We start from the raw sequence: 22,713 nt of genomic DNA on the forward strand, positions 1-22,713 counted from the left end.
TCCAGCTGGCTCGCAACTTCGAATGCAGAGACAGTATCATATTGTCATATTCATCTTTGAATCCTCCCAGCACAATACTCTGCACATGGAGTCTAGCATAATACTCCAGACATCATAAATATATATTCTATTGAAAGTTAACTAAGACCCTTTAAGGAAAAGGAACAGATTTGTTTACCCAGTAAACCCCTTGTAAGTAGCGTATATGTTGTATTTCAGTCCTGTGCTAAGTGACAGGGATACCAAGATGAATGAGACTCATTCCCCACCTCAAAGCTCTCAGAACCAAGCAAGGCAGACAGACCTGTAAAGAAATCATCACCTACCCCGAGATCAATGAATGCCATGACAGAGCTTGCACATGGCATGAAAGTGGCACTGAAGAGGGAGACTGAGTCCATGCAGAGTGTTCAGGGAGAAAGTGGCTCATACTGAGTTGGGTGTGAAGGGATAGATGGCTGGATATTTGCCAAGCAAGCTATGGTGTTCTAGAAAACTGGTGTATCTAGGTATGTGTTGAGCGTCTCCCCTTTGCCAGGCACTGTTCTAAGCTTTGGGGATATATTTGTGAACACAACAGATAAAAACCACTGCCTGCCTACTTGGAGCTTACATTTTAGCTATTGATAACCAATAGATTATTTTAATGGGACAGTGCATCCCTCTACCCCTCAAGCACTGTAAAGTTTTAAGTTTAAAACATTTGTGTTTAAATAGAAATGCATGGTGGTTTCCTGTGTGATCAGAATATATTCTGGTCTGGCTATAGCTACTTTTGCAGAGTCTCTCCTAACTCTTTGTTGTGTTTCTACCCTTGCTCAAAAAACAAACAAACCTTTTGCTGACTGCTGCCCATGACTACAGCTGCTCTCAGCAGTTCAGACCTCTGCACCTCATTTCAAGCTGTGTTTCCACATGCTGTAAGAACCCACGATGGTGTAGCCGGCTCTGGATCACCCTACTTCTCTCCATACAGTTGTTTTTGACTCTTCCGCTGTTCCTCCTTCTTCACATAAGTCATGGTAAGGATTGCTTCAAGTGCCTCTTAGGTTGTCTGAAGAAAACCCTTCCCCAAATTGTTTATTTTCAGTAGGTCTTATAAGCTGTGAAATTGTTTTTTGAAACTAGAGGCTTCCAATAAAGATGTCACAAAGTGAAATGCAAGAATGACAAAGTGAATGGCGAAATGATTGTGTAGGAAGATATATGGAGGTCATAGGAGAGGAACAGATGCACATGGCAAAGTCAGGGAGGTTTGAGTCTGGGTGAGAAGAGGGTGAAATGCTTATAGAGGATAGGCAATAAAAAAGACCTTCTCAAGAAGTCCTTGAACTTGCCTTATTCATGAACTAAGATGGCTTGTCAATGCCGTTCTCTATCTAATAGTTATAAAAAAATTCTTTAACACAGTTTTGGCTTCCTAAATTTTGAGATTTTTTTTCTAAATGTGCTACCAAACTAAGCACACATATGAATAAGTGTGCTTTTCTTTCCTTTTTTACCCTGTTCATGACACAGCTATGGAATTGGTCTGTGGATTAAAAATTTTCTGAAGCACATTTTCATCCTGAAGATTTTCATCGTGAAGACCAGCAGGGAAGTATGCTTGTGTTGGCATGCGTGAAATGCCTGTGCAAAAATAAATAATTGCTTTAATAGTGTGACCTTTTATCTCTACTCTCTCTGAACCAAACCTGGCTTTTGTATAGCTTTGCATCAGTGTATATGGGATATTTACTAGAGCCAAATTTGATTGAGATATATTTCAGCCAGCAAAATGAAAGTGGTTAAGGTAGAAATGCTTGGTAATTGCTGAATTATCCCAACTTCCTTAAGTTTTTTCTATTTACCAGCTTTAGGTGATGATTTGAAGTTACAAAAGAAGCGCTAGTACCATATAAATGTCCATTTTGACAGACCTGGATTCTAAATATTTGAGAAGATTGTATAGTTTAAATAGATTAAATGAAAGAAGGATGTTTATAATACCTTTGATCATACATTTTATGATTTAGCATGATCTGAAGCAGACCTTGTGGAAATTGCTGTTTTTCGATATCTTCACCCTTTCAATAATAAACAACATTTCAATAATAAACAACATTATCTTTGTGTATCAAAGCACTTGGCTTAAGCAGTTTTAATATATTTAATGATATAGGAAAACTAGGGGAAAATTAGCTATAACTGGATGTGGGAAAGAATCCAATTATAAATAGAAATTATGATTATAAACATGTTTATATCAGTCTTGTATTTGAAAAAATTGTTTTCCACTCTTTTCAGCACTTTTGAAATGTGTTATTTGAATATGAGAAAGAAACAGTGAACAATAAAGGAGGGGTTGCAGAATTACCTTGTTGAACTTCTAATCTCCTACGGCTCTGAAGATTTTAAAGCAGCCTTTACTTGAACATATTTGTTTAGGGAGAAGTGCACCCACTGGTGTTAGCCTTATGTTGAAAGATTAGCAGAGCAGATGAAATGTTGATCTTGACATCAATAGTTATTTTCATTTTTGATACCTTGATGAGATGGATGAATGTGTTTGGTCCACTCAAATCTCACAAACGAAACAGAATTCCCTCTCTACCCACCATCACCTCTGCCTTTTTTAAAAGCTCACAGCTGTCTTTTGACATCTGGTATCAGGTTAAGTCAACTTTTATACATTTCTACCAAAAATAAGCAATAAAACCAAACAGAAACAAAAAGACAAACTCCAGCAGGTAAAGGGTATAATTGTTAAGAATTTTATTATAAAAATTTCACTGGTCTTTTAAAATCTAAATCAGAATACTGAGAAATCTTAACAATGAACTCTAACTGTGCTGATTATTAGCAATGAGAAGAAAAAATATGCAACAAAAGATCATAGGAAAATAAAAAAGAAATAGGGGTATAGAGGGAAGGTTTTGGTTTTATTTCAGGTATACTTCATGCCATAGATTTATTCCTCAAAAGTTGTATAGAAATTAGTATGTTAAGAAAGCATAAAAGTGTTATCTATTCTGAGAGTGCTTTTCAAGGGAAGCTCTCCAAGAAAACATTTGGTCAAATGAATACCTCTTAATTGATCTGTTGGGGAATTTTTATATGTATGTTTATTCAGTTGGAGTTTGCCTGCCTTAGTATTTGATGCATTATGACATTTTATGCTTGGAATGGACCTTAAAAATCTTCTTATCCCCAATATAAAGAAAATAGAAGTGAGGGCCAGGAGGTGATGTGTCTGGTCACCAGACAAAGCAATGATAGAACTTATATTAGAATCTGTGTCTCTTTTGTGTTAGACCAGAATTCAGTTACTGTATCTTGATCTTCACTCATTTTAAATTTATTTTTATGAAACCTATGGAAACCGTTCAGCATCTCCTGGATACACACCAGATGAAGAGAAGGTGTGGCCAACCCTGATTATATTGATTATCAATGGGATTTAGCCTCTGTAGCACATAATCCACAACTGCGTAATCTCTGTGAAAACAGTCCATTGAAAGTTGTAGACTTTTAGTGCATTTTACAAAGTTCAGAACTGTTTACACTGAGTCCAGTTTTATCCCATATGCACTCAGGTAATTTATCCACATGGCGTAGTGTGTGTTTGTGAATGTGCATGAGCACCCTGTGTGCATGCTCTCCATAAGCCGAGGATTTGAGCCAGTCATTTAATGTTAATGATTTTACCTGCTCCCAGGATTAGCAAGGGACTAGTTAGTAGAATATTTATGATCTAATTGTGTTCCAAAAAAGGTTTTTTTTTATTTTAAAGATGCAATTATTAGAGCATAATCTCTAGAATAATGAAAAACTTGATGGTCTTTCATATAAATAATTTCTCTGGCTGTTTCATAATATGGTATCTTTTCCTTACCCTGTTTGCCTGAAGTCAACAACTAAGAGACATTACAAGGTAAATACAGTTAATGTGCTTGCTTTCAAAACTATGTCCTAGGAAACGGGGGTCCCAAGAAATTTTGGTTCTTTCTTTGACCTTCAGTTTCTTCTTTGACAAGATATTCATCTTTTTGTCTTGCATATGTTCAGGTATGAAATTGGAATAGGAATGCCAAGAAATCTGCTAGATTGTTGTGGATATACATCTAGTTATATGTGAAATAGTTTGAGATCTTTGAAAGAAAGGTAAAGTATATATAAGACATTATTATAGGTTTTTGTTGCTGTCATTAAGAAAGAATCCATAACATAAGTAGTAAGGTCAGCATTCCCTAAGTCAGCAAGTATTTATTGTGATGCACAGAAAGAACACTGATCTGAGTATCAGGAATCCTAGATTCTGGCTTTATCACTAACACAACATGTAAAAGGAGACCAGTCATTTCAGCTTTCTGCGTCTGAGTTTCCTTAGCTATAAAATGGGTGAACTGGCTTTGCTCATCAATACCATCCTTCCCGGCTTAGTTAATATTTTTTAGGATTTTTCCTGAGTCTCAGATCTGTACTAGCTACTTTAAGGCAGTGGTTTTTGAAGTGTGGATCCTGGACTAGTAGCATCAGAAACTTGTAGACGCTCTGGACTCACCCTAGACCTACTATAGCAGAACTTCAAGCATTGAGTGCAGGGCCCAGCAATCTAGGTTTTCACAAGACTCCAGGTAATTCTTCTGATCCACGTTAAAGTTTGAGAACCACTGTTAGACACAGAAATGAATAAAACACAGTTCTTCTTAAGCAGCTTTTAATTTAGCACATTTATATCTCTAATTGTCATGCCAATTTCTAGCTATGTAGGTATAAAATCTAGTGGCGTGTGTGTGTGTGTGCGTATTGTGTGTGTGTAGTAAATTGTAGGCATATTAATTGCTAAGACTGAAACATTTAAGGATGGTATCTTTGAAGTCAACTGAGAGATTTCCAATGGCAAGGCATTTCCAAAGGCATAAAAAATATATATGAAGTTTGAAAATAACAGTGTTTAACAATCAAATTGCATGTTAATTTCATGTGTGCTTATCAAATGCAGTTTGTTTTACTTTAGCACAGATATTTTTGTTCTGAAAAGTAAAAACAAATATTCTGGAATTATGCCCAGAATTTTAATTTTAAAATTTACATTATGATTATGTATGAGCACCAGGCACATAACCTGATGTTCAGATCCTCTCTGTATAATGTTTCTATTACTCTCATTCTAACATTCATGTGCAATTTCAAAAGAAACTTGTAGTTGACTTTTCAGAATGCAAATCTTGTTTTTAAATGCACCTGAATTTTTAAAACATAATTCAGTTGCAGTTAAATTTTATGGGCAAGTGGTTTCCAATGTAGCTAAAATTCATTGAGGGGGAGAAATCATGGCCATATATGATCACCTGTAAGTCAGCGGGAGATACCTATTGATAGACAGGACTGCTATTTCAGTTCTCATCTGAGAGATGAAAAACTGAGCAATAAAACTACTTTTAATTTCGTTTTGTAGCTACAGTAGACCAGGGAAATTCAGTGAGAACTTGGGAATGCGATGAGCATTTTCTTCCAAAAAAAGTATCAAGAGTGTTAAGTTTCTTTGGACATGTATAACCTGGTGATGCTTCATAATGAATACACGTTCTTGTATGAAATCAGTGACTGGTACTAACTGTGAAATATGAAATGATAGCCTGGTGCTGATACCGTAATCACCCCTGGAGAGACTGTTGCCCCTCTTGGTGCCTGGCCCCTTTCATCCAGCCTGTGAGCACTTGCAGTTGTTAGCGCTAGTGCTAACCAAATGTAAACACCTTTACTTTCCAGCTGTTGCTAATTGGTTTGGGAATAATTATGGAAGTGTTGATTTTAAAGCTAAAAATAGTGTGGTGATGTTTAAATCCAACTCATTTTGGCTGTCAGAAATGCTCCCGTGATCCTGAAAGTGTTGCTAAAAACGTTTGCTTTAAAAAAAATTGTAGTAATTAAACTTGTCTGTTGTGAGAGCCACATATGATCTGCCTGTTCCCTGCTCTGATGAAAGTGGTAAAGGGCAAACTTCTTAAAGGTGTCTGACCAGTTGGCAGGACACAATCTCCTGCTGAACTTTATTTTAGACAGCAAAGCCTTGTCATTTGAGCAAAAGAGGAGATAAAATTTTGAAATAGCTCTATACCTTGTATTTCATACAGCTGATTATATCCTTCTATGTTAACATTAAAAATAGAAATTGTGAGAATTATATTAATAAAATTAATTATACAGCGTCCAAAACCAGTATGTTTTCTAGAGGCAAGTTTGAGGATTTGAAAGCACATAATTAACATTGCTCAAACCTAAAGCTGAAGAAATATGGTAGCTGTTTGGCATCAATTGTTTATACCTCTGATTCTTCATAATCAGAGTTATTTTTGTATCTTTCCTTCCAAATTTAAAAGTCATCTTACAGATTTTTCTCAAAGTCATTTACATAAGCAATGAGGAAAAAAATATTTTTATTTTTAGACATGTACAATTTCGTGACTCTTCATTTTACCATGTAATTTAGTGAAGGAAAAGCTTAAGTATTCTTATTTGTCAATTATTTTGTAATTTTTGGAAAAAATGATTTTATGTACCCTGTTAAGAGGTAAACTGCCTTGTCGATAAGTATCGAAGCACTGCACAGCTACAGTGTTGCTGAAGTCAATTTGAAATTGGCTTTATGTCCTTATAGGATGCCCTAAGCATCTGTCTGCCTGCCCCATCTTCAGAGAATATCAAAGAATTTTGTTAGTGCAATATATGGAAATGATCTTGGCAAGTGACAAACACTGCTCATTAGTTGAGATGATAAACTATAGTTACTACCCCTTTTTGATAGCTTTGGCAAGGGAAAGTGTTTTTGATGTTATCTTAATAACAATAAGAGATATAAGTCTGTGAATGTGCACTCTTTTTAAAGTCTGTAGTTATTGACATGATTTCTCCAAATGTGTAGCAGTTCAGAATTACCCTTGAGCAGATCATGACGTTGTAATTGACCCAATATTACTTTCAAATTGTAATTGATATTTCCGTATACTCAGAGAATTAAGTATCTTGTTGATATGAATAGAATCTTTACTTCCTATCTAACTGGAACTAGAAGAAAAGTTCATTTTTTGATAGAATCTTTACTTCCTATCTAACTGGAACTAGAAGAAAAGTTCATTTTTTAATCTTGCATAATGTTGATTTGAGCCAGAAAGTATGTTGTTTTTCTACCTTGTTAGGGATCAACAAGAAAGTTCCATTTAGAGTATGGTGCAGAGGCAACAATAATGATATAAAACTTTATAGCAAATATCAGTTTTTTTCTTTGACACCCTGAAGATACATCCCATACAGAATTATAAAACTAAAAAGAATATTTATTTTAATTAACTGTCACTGTTAACTGTTCATGGATTGAGAGACTTTATGATGCTTAGATGGTGATACTCTCCAAATTGATCTATATATTCAATGCAATCCCTAGCAAAAACCCAACTGTATTTTTTTGCAGATATTAACAAACTGATTCCAAAATTAATGTGGAAATGCAAGAGACCCAGCATAGCCAAAGCAATCTTGAAAAATAAGAATGAATTTGGAAGAATCACGCATCTTGATTTCAAAATTTAGTACAAAGCTACAATAATTGACTGTGTCGTACTGACATAAGAATAGACAGGTATAGATCAATGAATAAAATACAATTGAGGATCCAGAAATATACTCTTACATTTTTGGAAAATTCATTTTCTGTAAGGGTGTCGAGACAATTCAATGAATAAAAAAAAAAGTCTTTTCAATGAATGATACTAGCACAACTAGATATCCACATGCAAAGAATGAATTTGAACTCCTTCCTCACACAGTGTGCAGAAATGAACTCAAAATGATAATAAGCCTAAATGTAAGAGCTAACACTGTATAAGATTCTTAGAATAAAACAAAGGTGTACATCTTTGTGATCTTATATTAGGCAATGTTTCTTAGATACAAAACCAAAAACACAAGCTACAAAAGAAAAAATAAATAAATTGGACTTCGTTAACATATAAAACTTTTGTGCTTTAAAGGACACATGAAGAAAGTGAAGACAACCCAAAGAACAGAAAAACATATGTGTAAATCATATATTGGATAAGAAATTTGTATATGGAATATTTAAAGAACTCTTTACAGGTCAATAACAAAAGGACAAATAGACGTTTCTTCAAAGAAGATACACAAATGGCCAATAATCACAGGGAAAGAAGCTCAACATCATTAGTCATTATAGAAATGTAAATCAAAACTACAATGACATATCACTTTATACCCATTAGGATGAATAAAGTAAATTAAAATTAAAAGTGAAAATAAGTTGTGGCAAGTCTATGGAGATATTAAAACCCTCATGTATTGCTGGTAAGAATGGCAAATTATTCAGACATGTGGGAAATAGTGCAGCAGTTCCTCAAAATATTAAACATAGAGTTATCATATGACCAACAATTCCACTCCACAGCATACGCCTCAGAGAACTGAAAGCATATGTTCACACAAGAACTTGTACCCAAATGTTCATAGCAACATTATTCATAATAGGCAAGAGTGGAAACAACCCAAATACTCACCAGCTGATGAATGGATAAACTAAATGTGGTATATCCATAAAGTGGAATATTGTTGGGCCATAAAATGGAGTAAAATACTGATATGTGCTACAACATGGATGAGCTTTTGAAAACATTATTCTAAGTGAAAGAAGCCACATGTCTTATGATTCTGTTTATATGAAATGTCTAAAATAGGCAACTCCTTTGAGACAGAAATTAGATTAATGATTGACAGGGCCTGTTGGGGAAGGGGAGGATGAGGAATGACTGCTAATGGGGTTTGGGGTTTCTTTTTGGGGTGATAGAAATGTTCTGACATTAGTTGGTGATGGTTACAAAACTCTGAATATACTGAAAACCACTTAATTGTACTCTTTAAAATGGTGACTCTTATGTAAATTACATATTAATAAAGCTGTTGTAAGAAATAAAAATGATCTTAAGGCAATCCTTTAGCTGATTGTAGCTGCAGCCCCACAGACATGGGGCTGCAGACTTACAGGAGATCCAACCCTAGAACCACCCAGCTAAGCTACTTCTAAATCTCTGGCTCACAGAAACTATGAGAGATAATAAATGTTTATTTTTTTAATATATTAAGTTGTGGGATAATTTATTATACAACATTAGAAAATTAATACAATGAACTCTTGGTGTTATGTGCTTGATATATAGAGAAGCAGACACACATTCATTCCTGTGTAAGAGAAACAGATAAGAAAGTTAATGATTTTGGCAAAAATGAGGTCATCAAATATCCTGACATACATGATAATCACAGGTTCCAATATTATGTTAAATTGTCTACCTAAGTATTTTTGTAACCCGCCCAACCCTGTCTCCATTTATCTGTAAGCATATATCAAGCCCTTCATAATAATATGAATGTTTGAGAGCTTTCAAAAACATTCGTCTTTTAAAATTTGGTACCTTAAACCATGAAGTGTTCTTTAGCCTTATGGAAATTCCTTCTTATCTACGTGAAAAGGAAAAAATTAATTTTTTAAAAGTCTAGCGTAGACCAAGTCTTTCACAAAACTACCAACCCCTGCATGAAACGTTGCTACTCAATCTAAAAGTGAGAGACATATTTTTAACTCAATTCACTACAACAAAGTGCTTCTGTTGCAGTTATGTCTTACTTTCTTTAAAATAATAACCTCGCTGGGCGCGGTGGCTCATGCCTGTAATCCCAGCACTTGGGAGGCCAAGACGACCAGATCATGAGATCAGGAGATCGAGACCATCCTGGCTAACACGGTGAAGCCCCATCTCTACTAAAAATACAAAAGCAAAATTAGCCGGGTGTAGTGGTGGGCACCTGTAGTCCCAGCCACTCGGGAGGCTGAGCCAGGAGAACGGCGTGAACCAGGGAGGCGGAGGTTGCAGTGAGCCAAGATCGCGCCACTGCACTCCAGCCTGGGCGACAGAGCAAGACTCTGTCTCAAAAAATAAATAAATAAATAAATAAATAAATAAATAAAACAAAAAAAGATAACCTAATTTACTTATGTCCAGCCTCTTAAGCTCGTATGTTGTCTTTCTTACTCTGTTGGAATAATGCATTCAGATGCATAAATGCTGTTTATAAGTGTGGGTTTTTGATAATGGGTCTTTCTATATCTGGCTTGTTGCTTTGATGAAACCAGAGCCCACATCTAACAATAGTTTATTGTGACTCTGCTTATGAAGAGAGGGGTATCCACAGGATTCCCTGTTAGAGAACAGCTCTGAGGCTTAATGTCTTCCGTAAGGAAGCAGCAGCATCAGGCGTGCTTTCTAGAATCCATCCTCTCCTCTGCTTCTCTGGGTAACATCCAATACAACTTTGCCACTGTCCTGGAGTACAGGGCCTCTCTGACCCTCTAACCTTTCTGTAGTGGGAGCCTGTTTACAATTTTAGAAATTAAATGGGCAATTTGAATCTCTCTCTGAAGATTATCCTCAGAATCAAATTTCATGACAAAGTAAGAATTCTGGATTTCTTCTTCCTGCAGTGTTTCTGCCTGACTTTGACAGAGGTGACTTTGCCAGGCAATGTTTTTTCATGGATTTTTCTTTTCTTTATATTTTAATGTTGTGAGGGGCAAGCAAGTACATACCTTAAGGCTAATATATCACCATCTGTCACCAGAGCCTCCCCTTTGGTATTCTTTTCCTTCCTGGTTTAAAACACTCAATCCCAAAAGCCTATGGCTGAGTAGCAAGAAGCTAAATGAAGTATTCCAAAGCTCTTAACATATTGTGTTGTGTAGATGACCCATTTGAGCATTTCAGAAACCAAACAGGAGAGAAAAGAACATTGAAAGCACTGAAAAGATTAACACCTGCTTCCAGTTTATAAAGAAATTAGAGCATACTGTATATATCCAGCATAAAGTGGTTTACTCTCCCATATTGAGATATTTTATTCAGATTTTCTATTCAATATGCACAGCATCACATGCTTATGACTTTGTTTCACTCCAGGATTCCACGCAGAACTTGGAAGACAGAGAAGTTATGAATGGTATACAGACAGAACTACTAACTTCGCCAAAAACTAAGGACACATTGAGGTATTCTCTTTATGCAGATAAGAATATCTGATTTGTTTCAATTTGATGTGTTTTTTAATAGTTTATAATTGTTCTTACTTTACAAGAAAGATCAGGATAAGTAGAATCATGGAGTGAAACATGTCCCAAGTCTAACAGTTACTTAATTCTTCTTTTCTAGTGTTTTCTTCGTATGAGAACTTACTGACAAACATATATACAAATGATCCTTAATCCATCCAATACTCTTCTGTACCCAGGATTTCTGAATTACTTTTTTCTCTCCTCAAACAGCAATTTCAAATGAACATTTCAGAGGTCATTGTGGTGGTTTTACTTTGACTTTAGCTCTTTGAAAGCACCAAATCCTAGCCACTAGACCACCAGGGAACCCTAAATTTAGCTCTTTGAGTACTACTTTGTATTGTGCTTTAACACCCTTGCAATAGTTTACTTGATGAAATAAAATGAACCCTGTCTATCAACCAGGGTTTTTCATGTTCTTAATGAAGGCAGCTCATTTGCTGTCAGTGGCTGCCATGTTTCCCAGTACTTTCTTTGCTTTGCATTGATTCCCAGTTTAGCTCTAAGTAGTGCCTGGGTTCATATCGCAGCTATGCCTCTTTACTAGTCCTGTGAGCTTAGACAAGTTACTCATTTCTCTTTCCCTTAGTTTCTGGTCTGTAGAATGGAAATAGTATTAAAACCTTATTCAGAGGGTTAGTATGGGTATTAAATGAGTTAATATATGTAGACCATTTTGCAGTGTTGTGGTTAGGATAAATCCTGTGAGTATTTGCTGCTGTTTCTACTACTATCATTAATATCACATCATCTCTATTATTATTCTAATCATCATTTTGTTTAATGCACTTCAAATTTGGCATAAGGAAAATAATTTCATATTTAATAGATGGTTACTTCAGCATTAGGTAAAGCTACTGAAGTTTATAATTATTCATGCAGTCAACATATTCCTTTCATTTAGTCCAAACAATTAGCATGAAATTAGCTTCTTAAAAACATAGGTCATCATCCTTTGTCATGTGCTTTACTGTATGGATTCTCCTCAAACTTATTTATAGCCACGTGAGCATAGTTACTCTTTATTTACATTGTTTCTTTGATTGATGAGCTGTACAGTATTAAAAATTTGATAGGAACTAGGCTAGGTGGTGCCTGCCTATCATCCCAGCTACTTGAGAAGCTGATAAAGAGGATCACTTGAGTGCAGGAGTTCCAGTCCATCTTGCAACATAGGGAGACCCTCTCTCTCTCTAAAAAAAAGAAAAATTGGGGGGATATGGGGTGGGGAGTAATAGAAAATCTTCAAAGCACCATCTTTTCAGAAACTTAATAAGATTATCTAATTATGTCTACCTCCAGAAACTAATAAGATTGTTTCTGGAGGTAGACATAATGATTGTAATGCTCTTATTCAGTTTGGCTTTAATTTCACTTATTTCAGTGTTAGCTTTTTGAAAAGTTTGTTAATATCTTGTCCAAATGCTATGTGAGTAGCATCATAGAGTCAACATTAGTTTGGTTTATGGCTGTATGAACAAATTAGCCAAGCTTTCTTCAGCTACAGGGAATTGAGAGAAATGGCGTATAGGAACTTAAAAATATATGTATTCTTTTATTTATTTATTTATTTTATTTTTGTTTTGAGATGGAGTTTTGCTCTTGTTGCCCAGGTTGGAGTGCAATGGCGCGATCTCAGCTCACCACAACCTCCGCCTCCCAGGTTCAAGTGATTCTCCTGCCTCAGCCTCCCAAGTAGCAGGGATTACAGGCATGTGCCACCCCAGGCCGAGCTAATTTTGTATTTTTAGCAGAGACAGGGTTTCTCCATGTTGGTCAGGCTGGTCTCAAACTCCTGCCTCGGCCTCCCAAAGTGCTGGAATTACAGGCATGAGCTACCACGCCCGGCCAAAAATATATATATTATTTAGTTAAAAAATGTATATGTGTGTATATATATATATATTTGATCATCAAAACGGGCTTTTCACATGAGTTTTCATATCACCTTTAATAGGTTAAAGAACTGCAATTCAGAGCAATTAAGTGACAGCTAGAGACTTAATTGACACCCACCACTCTTGTCTACAAAGCCACTATTTCAAACATTCCTGTTGCGTGTACATTCCCTGATGCCTTGGTGTTTTATTTCATGCTGCCTGACCAAGGCTAGGAAAGTTCTCGTATAAAAGTTCAGCTAAAATCAGTTTTATATCAAATTCAAAAAGTAGAGTGAATGCAATTCCCAACACTTTAAGACCCTGGAGTGGGAAGAGGATGATAACAATCTAATTCCATTGAATGCATGGGGGAAAGCTTGGAGGTTACAGTTTAAGAGAGGACATTGATTCTAGCCAGTCTGAGATGAAAAACAGTTGAAGTGAAATTAGGAAGCCAATTCTGGCTGAATTACATGGTCCATATGCTCCTGGGGCAGGGAGAATCTCATATCCCACAGGGCTTGGCCCACGCATAGGACTTTGGGCACACATCCACATAGAAGCTAAGTAAATTATTTGTAGTCTGTCTCAAAATGTCTTGAAACTGTTTAATTTCTATAATCATTGCTCAAGCCTTTGTTATCCCTCAGCTACAGCATTATAATAACCTACTAACTTCTCTGTCAAATATCAGTTTATCCTTATTCTAATTGATCCCACGTATTACTGTTGGATAAAATTTTTTAAACCACAGAATTTATCAAGCCATTCCTTAGTTCCAAACCTTTTGGATTTAGGTAAGTCTTGGGTTTGAGTACTAGCTCTGCTACTTACTACCTGTGCCATCTTGGACTAATTACATTACTTCTTTAATATGTATCTTCATAGGAAAATTGGTATCATGGTCACATAGATTATTGTGAAGATTAAATGAGATATAGTACAGACAACTGACTTAGCACAATGCTAAATGAAAGGCTGGAGAAACATTAATTGCTATTGCCATTATCATTGTCATTTTTACACAGATTGTAGTTTATTGTAACTATTTCTCATTCACCCAAGCAAGACTGTGAATCCTCCAAAGGATTTCTGACACCTAATACAGGTCTTGGAATATAATAGGGACATATTTGCTGAGTGAATGACCGAATGGATAAAACACATTGCTCCATAAATCATAAGCAAAACTGTTAACTGCTCACCCATTATTAACACAAACATCTTTATTTAAAGAAAAATAACATTTAAAAGACATTCTCCAAATAGTTTTACAATATGCATCTCTTATGAAGCACCACTCAACTTATTTTCATCTTAAAAAGACAATGAAGCAAGAGGTTTGGTGGTTTTTTAAGAAAATTACACTTTGAATGTCTCTTTAAATAGCAAGCAATATGTACAAAAGACCTTTACCTCATCCCTAATTCCTATCTCATTTCTGACTCTGCCTTATCTCTCCACTCCTACTTCCCCAAATAAGCCTTCTTCCAGACTTGCCTTTTGTTTCATTCTTAAAACTGCCAGCGCATTTTAGCCTATCCTCTCCTGTGTCCAGGATATCTATTCATTGGTCAAACTGTTTGCAGAGGCCATCTCAAAATATGTGGGACATTTCCCCATGTTTTGATGCTTTATTCCTGTAATCATTGTTCAAGGCTCTATTACTCTATTAGTTGCAGCTAGATTATTGCAATAATTTAGTAATTCCTGCCTCAAGTACCAATCTCTCCCTTGTGGTTCTCTTTTCCAATTGGTCTCACATATCACTGCATAAATATTTCTAAACCATAGCATTTATCACTCTTTTCCCTAATTCTAGAACCTGTAGTGACTTCATTTTCTGCAAATTAAGTATAAATTTGCTAGCCAGAAATTTAACACACCACTCTGAGTTTTGATCTCAAGCTAATGGTTTAATCTGTCTCTTATACACAGCACCTTTCTTTGTTTCCCTTTTCTCCCTTCTTCTTCCTCCTCCTTATTCTCTCTCTCTCCCACCTTCCTCCCTCCCTCCCTCTCTCTAATATTACAACCAATTGTTATGCTCACAGACTATCCTCGTTCAATATCTCCATACAGTTGACTTTCTCTCCTGTGCATGCCCACTCCATCCCCTCACCTGTCTTTTCTGATGGAAGACCCATTTGTCCTTCTTCAGGAATAGATTCCTAATCCCAGCTTCCCTTCCTAATCCTGTACCCTCCTCCTCTGAAACACATCACAAGGTGCCTCCACTTTGAAACTGCACCTTGGTTAAGCAGTTAAGAACTCTGCTCTGGGATGCAATAAATCCCTATTTGAGTCTTGACTCTATAGAAACGGTAGGATGTTGGACAAATTATTAGACTCTCTAAGCATAAGTTTACTTCTAAAATGGATGTGATATAAATATTTGCTTTATAGATTTAATATCTGTACATGATATAATGTCCAGAAGAAGGTTAGTACACTGCCTCCCCAGTAATAGCTTGCATTCACCAAGAATCTACTACTGTGACCCATTGCTTTCTGTTCTTTTTTATTACCTGTTGCAACCCTCCCCTTAGATTATAAACTCCTCAAGCATTGGTCTTTGTTTTTTCCTTGTGGAACTTCCCCAGTGAAACAACTCAACTAATATGTGTTGAATTCAAGTGAAGTAAGTGGATCTCATCACCAACAACAAAGTCTTTGATAGATTTTTACTCAGTACATTTGCATCCTCAAGACATTTCACCATCAAGTAGAGTTCAAGGTTATCTGCAGATTCTTCCTGGAGGTTTACCTCTGTAGTCTGCCTCTCATATCATTGCATGCCACAGATGATCTGTGAATCCACCCTTCCAGAAAATCAGCTAACACTCACCCATGTGCTGCAGCCCTTTGTCTTCTCTCTGCATGTCAGCAGTCTGATTGCAAATAAAACGTGTTCCTCAATCCTGCAGTATTTAAGGCTTTTTAAAGAAAGTCTTACTGAGGAAATCAATAGAAAAAAATGGATTATTCTCTTTTAGCCTATAAGCTTGTTTCCTTAGAAAGTTCTAACAATCATACTAATAGCAGGTAGTTATTGAACACTTTGTAAATACTAGATGTGGTATGTGTGACATATATGTGTTAAGATCTTTATTTTTCTTATTAAAGCCAACAACTCTAATAGGGAAATACCTAATCTTTTTTTTTTTTTTCTTTTGAGATGAAGTTTTGCTCTTTCACCCAGGCTGGAGTGAAGTGGTATGATCTCAGCTCACTGCAACCTCTGCCCCTTGGGTTCAAGTGATTCTCGTGCCTCAGCCTACCAAGTAGCTGGGACTACAAGTGTGTGCCACCACACCCGGCTAATTTTTGTATTTTTAGTAGAGATGGGGTTTCTCCATGGTGGCCAGGCTGGTCTCGAACTTCTGACCTCAAGTGATCTGCCCACCTCGGCCTCCCAAAGTGCTGAGATTACAGACATGAGCCACCGTGCCTGGCCGGGAATTACCTAATCTTAATGTTCTCTGTGTGCAAATGAGGAAACTGAGGCACCAGGTCTTAATTAAAATAATTTACTCAGACTTCTGACTCAAAAGTTACCACTGGGATACACTTTCTCTGTAATTACACATGTGAATCATGATTTTCTTCTGAAATAAATTACCTCCCCCTCCCCATCCTCAATCTCATCTCTTCCATACCTCAACAAGTGACCTGCCACTGAGTTCAATAATCTTAGTGTTAAAAATGCTGTCCGTTTGCCTTGTGTAAAGAAATGAGACTTAAAACATCTGCAGCTTCTGTCGTATATTTTTCCCTCAAGCTTGAAGTCTTTCTTCTGGAGGGAAACCAAATGAAGCCTTTCACTTCTAGCTCTAGCAGAGTTGCCATTCATGACAGTCTCATTTTTAGGCCACTGATTCTGCAGCTTCGCCTACAGTTTTGTCTAAATTTCACATTGGTAGCAGCTGGTTCCAGTTTTATCAATTAGATCTTACAGCATTTTGCTAGTTTAATACTAGTTGAACTAATGCTTTGTAACTATCTGCTTGTTTTAGTATGTCTTAGAAAGTTGTATAAAGATAGCTATTTTGATCTTAGTAAAATTTTCCCAGTTTTCTTCTATGTATAACCAAAATATTTTTCTTTTATCCCACACAGTTTATTTTCTGTTTTTTTTTTTTTGTAAGTGGCTGTCAACCACTTTTTCTTTCCATTGCCAGAATATCTCTTTTCTACCTCATTTTCCGTGTTTTCCATTTTAAATCAACCTTCTAGCTTATTTTCTGGCTACTATACTGTCCTCTAAAACAAACATAAATGTGCACATGTCCTGGTCCCTAGTCCCTGAATTCTACTCTAGAGTTTATCTAAACAAATAGCAATAATAGCCTATTTTCATGTCTTTGTAAAATCTCACTTTATGAGATATGTAGTCAAATAATTGTGTCCAGTCCTACTTGCTGTGTTTCTCTTCCATGAAGAGTGCACATATAGAGATCTCTACAGAGCAAAATTCCATCATGTATTTCTAGTACTGAGGGCTGTTTTCTCTTTTAAAATAAATAAAAATATGTGAAATGGTCCATGGGGCATTATTTTTCAAATGTTCTCCTTTCTGTCTTTAAACAAATAATGGATAACATTTTATAAAGAACATGATGAGACATGGTCTATGTAAAATTTTATTACTTATCTTTATTAAATAGTTCTAACTTTCTATAAGTGCTTATATATTACAGTAAACAAAATTGAAAGTCTGTTAGGCTTTTTTTCTGGGATAGTACTATTTTTGTGATAATAATTTAAAAGTTATCAAAAACGCTTCTAGCTACAAAATTGCAACTATTGTGTGTAATGGTAGAATAAAAATTTATTCTGAGATACTGAAAGGAGAATCTCAAAATAGAATTCAACTTTTAAAACTCCATTCTCACAAATTTTTTAAGTATTTTTTTTAAAAGATTGGTTACTTAAACAAAAATGTTTGGCTTTATTAAGTGAATGTAAAAACACATTATCAATGATTACTAAAGAGTAGGTATCAGTATGATACATATAATTTATTATGTCTTATAGAAGGGATTTTGAGTGGGAGTAAAGAAATATTTGTGAAATAGAAAAGAACATGAGAATTCATAAAAGGTATTCTAAAAATTCTTAAGCTGAAAAGTTAGAGTCTATAACAGACTAAACACATTCCAAATGCCTCTAGATATTACATATGGATGCTATCTCTCAGCATGTGGATACTTGATACATTTATTAGGAAAGATTTGTGTTGTGCTTTCAGTGCAAAACTATAAAAATATGTTACAAAGGTAAGGGTAATAATTTTCAGTGACTAAGCAAAATTTGAATCTCTGTTTATAAAAGTCTTTAAAAGCAGTATTGTAAACCTAGAATGCAAATGCTTTCGGTTTAGTCTTCCACAAATGCCTAAAAATGCACTATAAATTCTGTTAGTATATAAAACGTATTGCTTTTTTGTCTATTGAAAGCCATACAACTTTCTCTGTCAACCAAGCATTTTATATTCAGACCTTATAATGCATATCTATATATAACAGTCCATATACATATATGAATGTTCATATCCTCAAATATATAGAGATGAATCATTTAATACTATATTATCACTCTAAGATTTGTTTTGTTTTTAGGTTTTATTCCAAGCCTCTGACATAAGCTGCTTGACTGGACAAGTTTTACATATATCAGCAATATCTGGGCAAAACTCATTTGAAATTTTTTACCAGATTTGAAATTTCATCATATTCCACAAATGCTGAAAACTGATGTGCTCTTTTTTGCATTTCTTAATGATAATAGGCTTGCAAAGAAAACACATTAAAAATCAACCTAATCCACTGATGAGAATATATTTAATGTATTTATTTTAGATTGCTGATAATTTAGAGAATACTTCATGCAGAGTGAATTCATCATGCATTTTGCTTAATGCTGTTCTCAACTTTCCAGCAAGAAGTCAAAATTTCACCGTTTTCAATTTGGAGCAGAAAGCATTTGTAGCTATAGCTCTTATTTGGAGCAGAAAACAGCTGTAGCTCTTAATTTGACATCTAGTTTCAGGTCATTTTCATGTGAATAGGAAACAATGGAGACCTGCTTACAATTTTCATAACGTGGATGTTTGCTTCAACTTTGTTATTTTCTTCTGACAATTATATTTTCTCCCTGGGATTAAAGGAGCCAGTAATTGTTCACAGTTATTATTTTTCATGTTTATGAAAACTTGTTAGTTCTACTCTTTATTACTCAAAAGCTCCCAGTGCCTTCTATATTTCAGTCATACACACAATCCATTAATGTTTCTAGCTCATCCTTTCTTTAATCTGGGGTAGGTTAGGCAGGTCAGGCTTTCTGTTTCTTTCTATAATATATTTTCCTCAGGCTTTGCAACCTCTTTTTCTACCTTTACAAAAATATAGGAGGTGAAAATTCGGAATTGTTCTGTTGAATATAACTGATGCCTTATTGAAAAGCAAGTTTGAGTTTTGATTTATATTGCTTTGAACATGCCCATATGTATTACCAACTGTGGCTTCACAGCCGTTATAACACGTAATTCTCTGCTTTTTCTAATAAATATTTTATTTCATTTTTCCTCTGTTCCAGAGAAGAAGGCTACTTTGTGCTGAAGCATCAATGTGCTTTCTTCTGTGTTTTTTATGATCTATACAGTAATTTTCGAGTGTGTTTCAATGGGGAAAATTTTAATTTTTGTGTACCTCTTTTAAAATATGTTGATTTATGCAGATTAAGTTAAGTAGGAAGTTATTTTTGTAGGTAGTCATTTCCATTTGTTCCTCTTCTAGGAGTAAAAGTAAGAAATCAGATAGCCTTTTAAACATTTTGTTTTCTGGATCATCTGAACATACCAATAAATTATGTACTCTTTTGACTTTGAAGTTATATTAGTTGATATAATCCTGAGCAGTGTGTATGTGTGTGTGTGCGCGCATATGTGTGTGTGTGTGTTTTAGATGTGCCTCCTCTGTTTTTTAGCAGACACTCATTTGTGCTCTTGTTTTTTTCTGCCCCAGTGATATGACAAGAACAGTGGAGATTTCTGGGGAAGGAGGCCCATTGGGAATACATGTAGTGCCCTTCTTTTCATCTCTGAGTGGAAGGTAAGATGTTTTTCTCATTCCAGAAGCTCATGCTAATGAAAACCCTGATTTGAGCTCCTTTTCCCAAATATTTTTCAAGAGGAGATTAAATGTGAATTCTATTATTCAAATGGATACCTCAAGACATACTTCTGTTGGCCACTTAAGTGTTGGAAACAAAATAAAATAATTGACTTTAGGATGTAATGGGGAAAAAAATCAATCACAGTTTCTCCATTTACAATTAATTATAAATACTTTCTTAAAGTATCCTTATCAGTGACACATAGTAAACAGAATCCTTGGCAAGGATGTTAACATATTGTTAGACAAATGTTGCAACTGAATTTTTTAATATTCCAGAATATGCTTCAACAAGTGAGTATAATAATTCCAAATTGATATATCCTGTTATTCTTCAAGTATGTAGCATTTAGAATAATAAATATTCTAACATTTTAAGTAGCTATATCTGATGCTGTGTATGTATGATGGCTTTATAGAAGCAATGTGTCATCATGCTGTATTTTCCTAAAATATAATTTAGTCAATTAAAAATAATTTACCACATCCTTTTGGAATTTTTAATATATTATGTTGCTAAATCCACACTAGTAAAAATGGCATTGTAGATTGTATCAACACTTCTTGAAATTTACATCTATCTAACTGGATTTAAAACTTGTTCTCTTGATGGAAATTAAAGTGTGTGCCTCAGAGTTCATATTACCCCTATTAAAACAATTGTACTGAACTTGTTTTAGATATTATGTCACTTTGTAATAAGACGACCATGTTTACCACTAGATTGATATTGACAAGGGTTGTCAGAAACTTAAAAGAAAATCAGTTTTTCACTAACATGACATGATTTTAGTTAACTTACTGAATTTATTTTCTTAAACACATCATTGAAAAAGGGGGATTCCTTAGTTTAGTTTAGGATATCAAAGACGAGACAAGTCAATTGATTTTCCCAAGCTCATACAAAATCCAGCTCTCCTAACTTCTCACTTCATTGTTCTTTCAAGAACTAAAATTTTCTCAAAGGTTATATAGTATTAATTTAGTGGTTCTGAATATTTATTCAATTCAGTCTGCCCTATAGCGAAAAGAACAGATTTAGTCATGGTATTTTGGTTGGCATCATATTCAGCAGGTAGCCATCTGCTACCTGTAATTGCGAAGTCATCACCTTTTTTTTTTTTTTTTTTTTTTTTTTGCAAATAACATCTGATGCCAAGCTCTCGCTGGAATGAATGTTCCCCAAAAGAAATGAACCAAAAAGCTAGCAGCTCTTATTGTCTCATTTCCTGTATGTGTTAATAAGTGTGTTTATAAATGTTATGGGTTATGGCATGGGACAAACTGAGGTTGTTTTTGATAGATAGGGTGAATATTTACTCAGTTGTCATGAGAAATTCTAATGACTTTTGGCAGAAGTATACTGACAGAGTTTTGTGAACTACCAGAGCTGTTAAATGACCAGGCTCTTTAGTTTAATGAAGCTGAGATAGAGCACAAGATCTTCCCAATTTCCAAAAATGAGAAAATATACAGTGTGACAGTCACTATACTTCATTTTCAGTAGTTCAGAAAACAAGCTGATCCTGTAGATCACAAATCACATTCTCTCACTTCAAACGAGGGAAATACACTGAGCTTTATTGATTTCCTCCCTTCTCCTTCCTGGTTCTGATTCCTAGCACAAGCCTTGTAGAATAGAAGAAAGAGTATTGGACGTGGTTTCAGAACAATTGGATTTGAATCCCCATGTTCTTTTTTATAACCTTGAGCAAGTCCCCTAAACTTGCCCCTTTTGAGTACCTACTTTACATCAAGGTTATGGGGATTAAATAACATTAAAAATGTGAAAGTTCCTTGTAAAACACCTAATGTATGAACGTGTAAATCATCAGTATGATGATTATTTTGGCTAAAACCAAAAAGCCTGATTCAGAAATGCAGTTTTATTATAAGTTCATGGTTAACTGTTCAGTAACTTGGTGAAATAGTTCTATTAATTTTTTTTTGCTATCCACCAGTATTATAGAAAGGAAATTTAATTAAAAAACATTAAAAATGCTATGGAAGTGGAGACATGAGCCAATAAAAGTTAAGAAGTAATGAGTACAGGCTGAAACAGCACACTTAACTCAACCCATGTGTCTAGATGCAACTGCGTATAGAGCATGTCAGACGAGTGTCTGACTTCATAGTGCCATATGGTTTCACTGTGTGAGCACAGGGGCTTCGTTAAGGTCATAGTGGTATACTTTGCTCTTAATTTCCTTCCATTTATTGGTTTGTGCCATTATTTTAAATTAGAATTTACATTTAATTTTTTTACTAAGATTACTGTAATTGGCTTTGGCTCCAATGTATTTTTTTACTTTTTTTCTTTTAGAAAATGTTGCCACACCTGTTGTTGAATAAGAAACCTAATCTAAGTTAGATCATCCTAAGTAAATTATAGTGGCTGCTCTGCTAGATAAAGCCTCAATGAATTCATTAGATACCATCGCAGAGGGGTGCTGAATGCTGCTTGTATTGAGGGCCATTGGCTTTCCCAGTAAAAACAAAGCAA

The 22,713-nt window shown here is 35.1% G+C and overlaps 1 protein-coding gene across 2 annotated transcripts in view; it reads left to right on the top strand.

Annotated features, from left to right (window-relative positions):
- PARD3B (par-3 family cell polarity regulator beta) overlaps nucleotides 1–22,713 on the top strand; it is a 1,077,199-nt gene that overhangs the window by 540,089 nt on the left and 514,397 nt on the right. For both annotated transcript variants that reach the window (XM_054478835.2, XM_063647802.1), the window contains 2 exons: nucleotides 11,004–11,092; nucleotides 20,061–20,147. In XM_054478835.2, coding sequence (XP_054334810.1) covers nucleotides 11,004–11,092; nucleotides 20,061–20,147 — 176 coding nt within the window. The remainder of the gene's footprint in view (nucleotides 1–11,003; nucleotides 11,093–20,060; nucleotides 20,148–22,713) is intronic.

This window comes from Pongo pygmaeus, chromosome 11, assembly GCF_028885625.2.
Source record: "Pongo pygmaeus isolate AG05252 chromosome 11, NHGRI_mPonPyg2-v2.0_pri, whole genome shotgun sequence".
In the NCBI taxonomy this organism is placed as follows: Eukaryota; Metazoa; Chordata; class Mammalia; order Primates; family Hominidae; genus Pongo; species Pongo pygmaeus.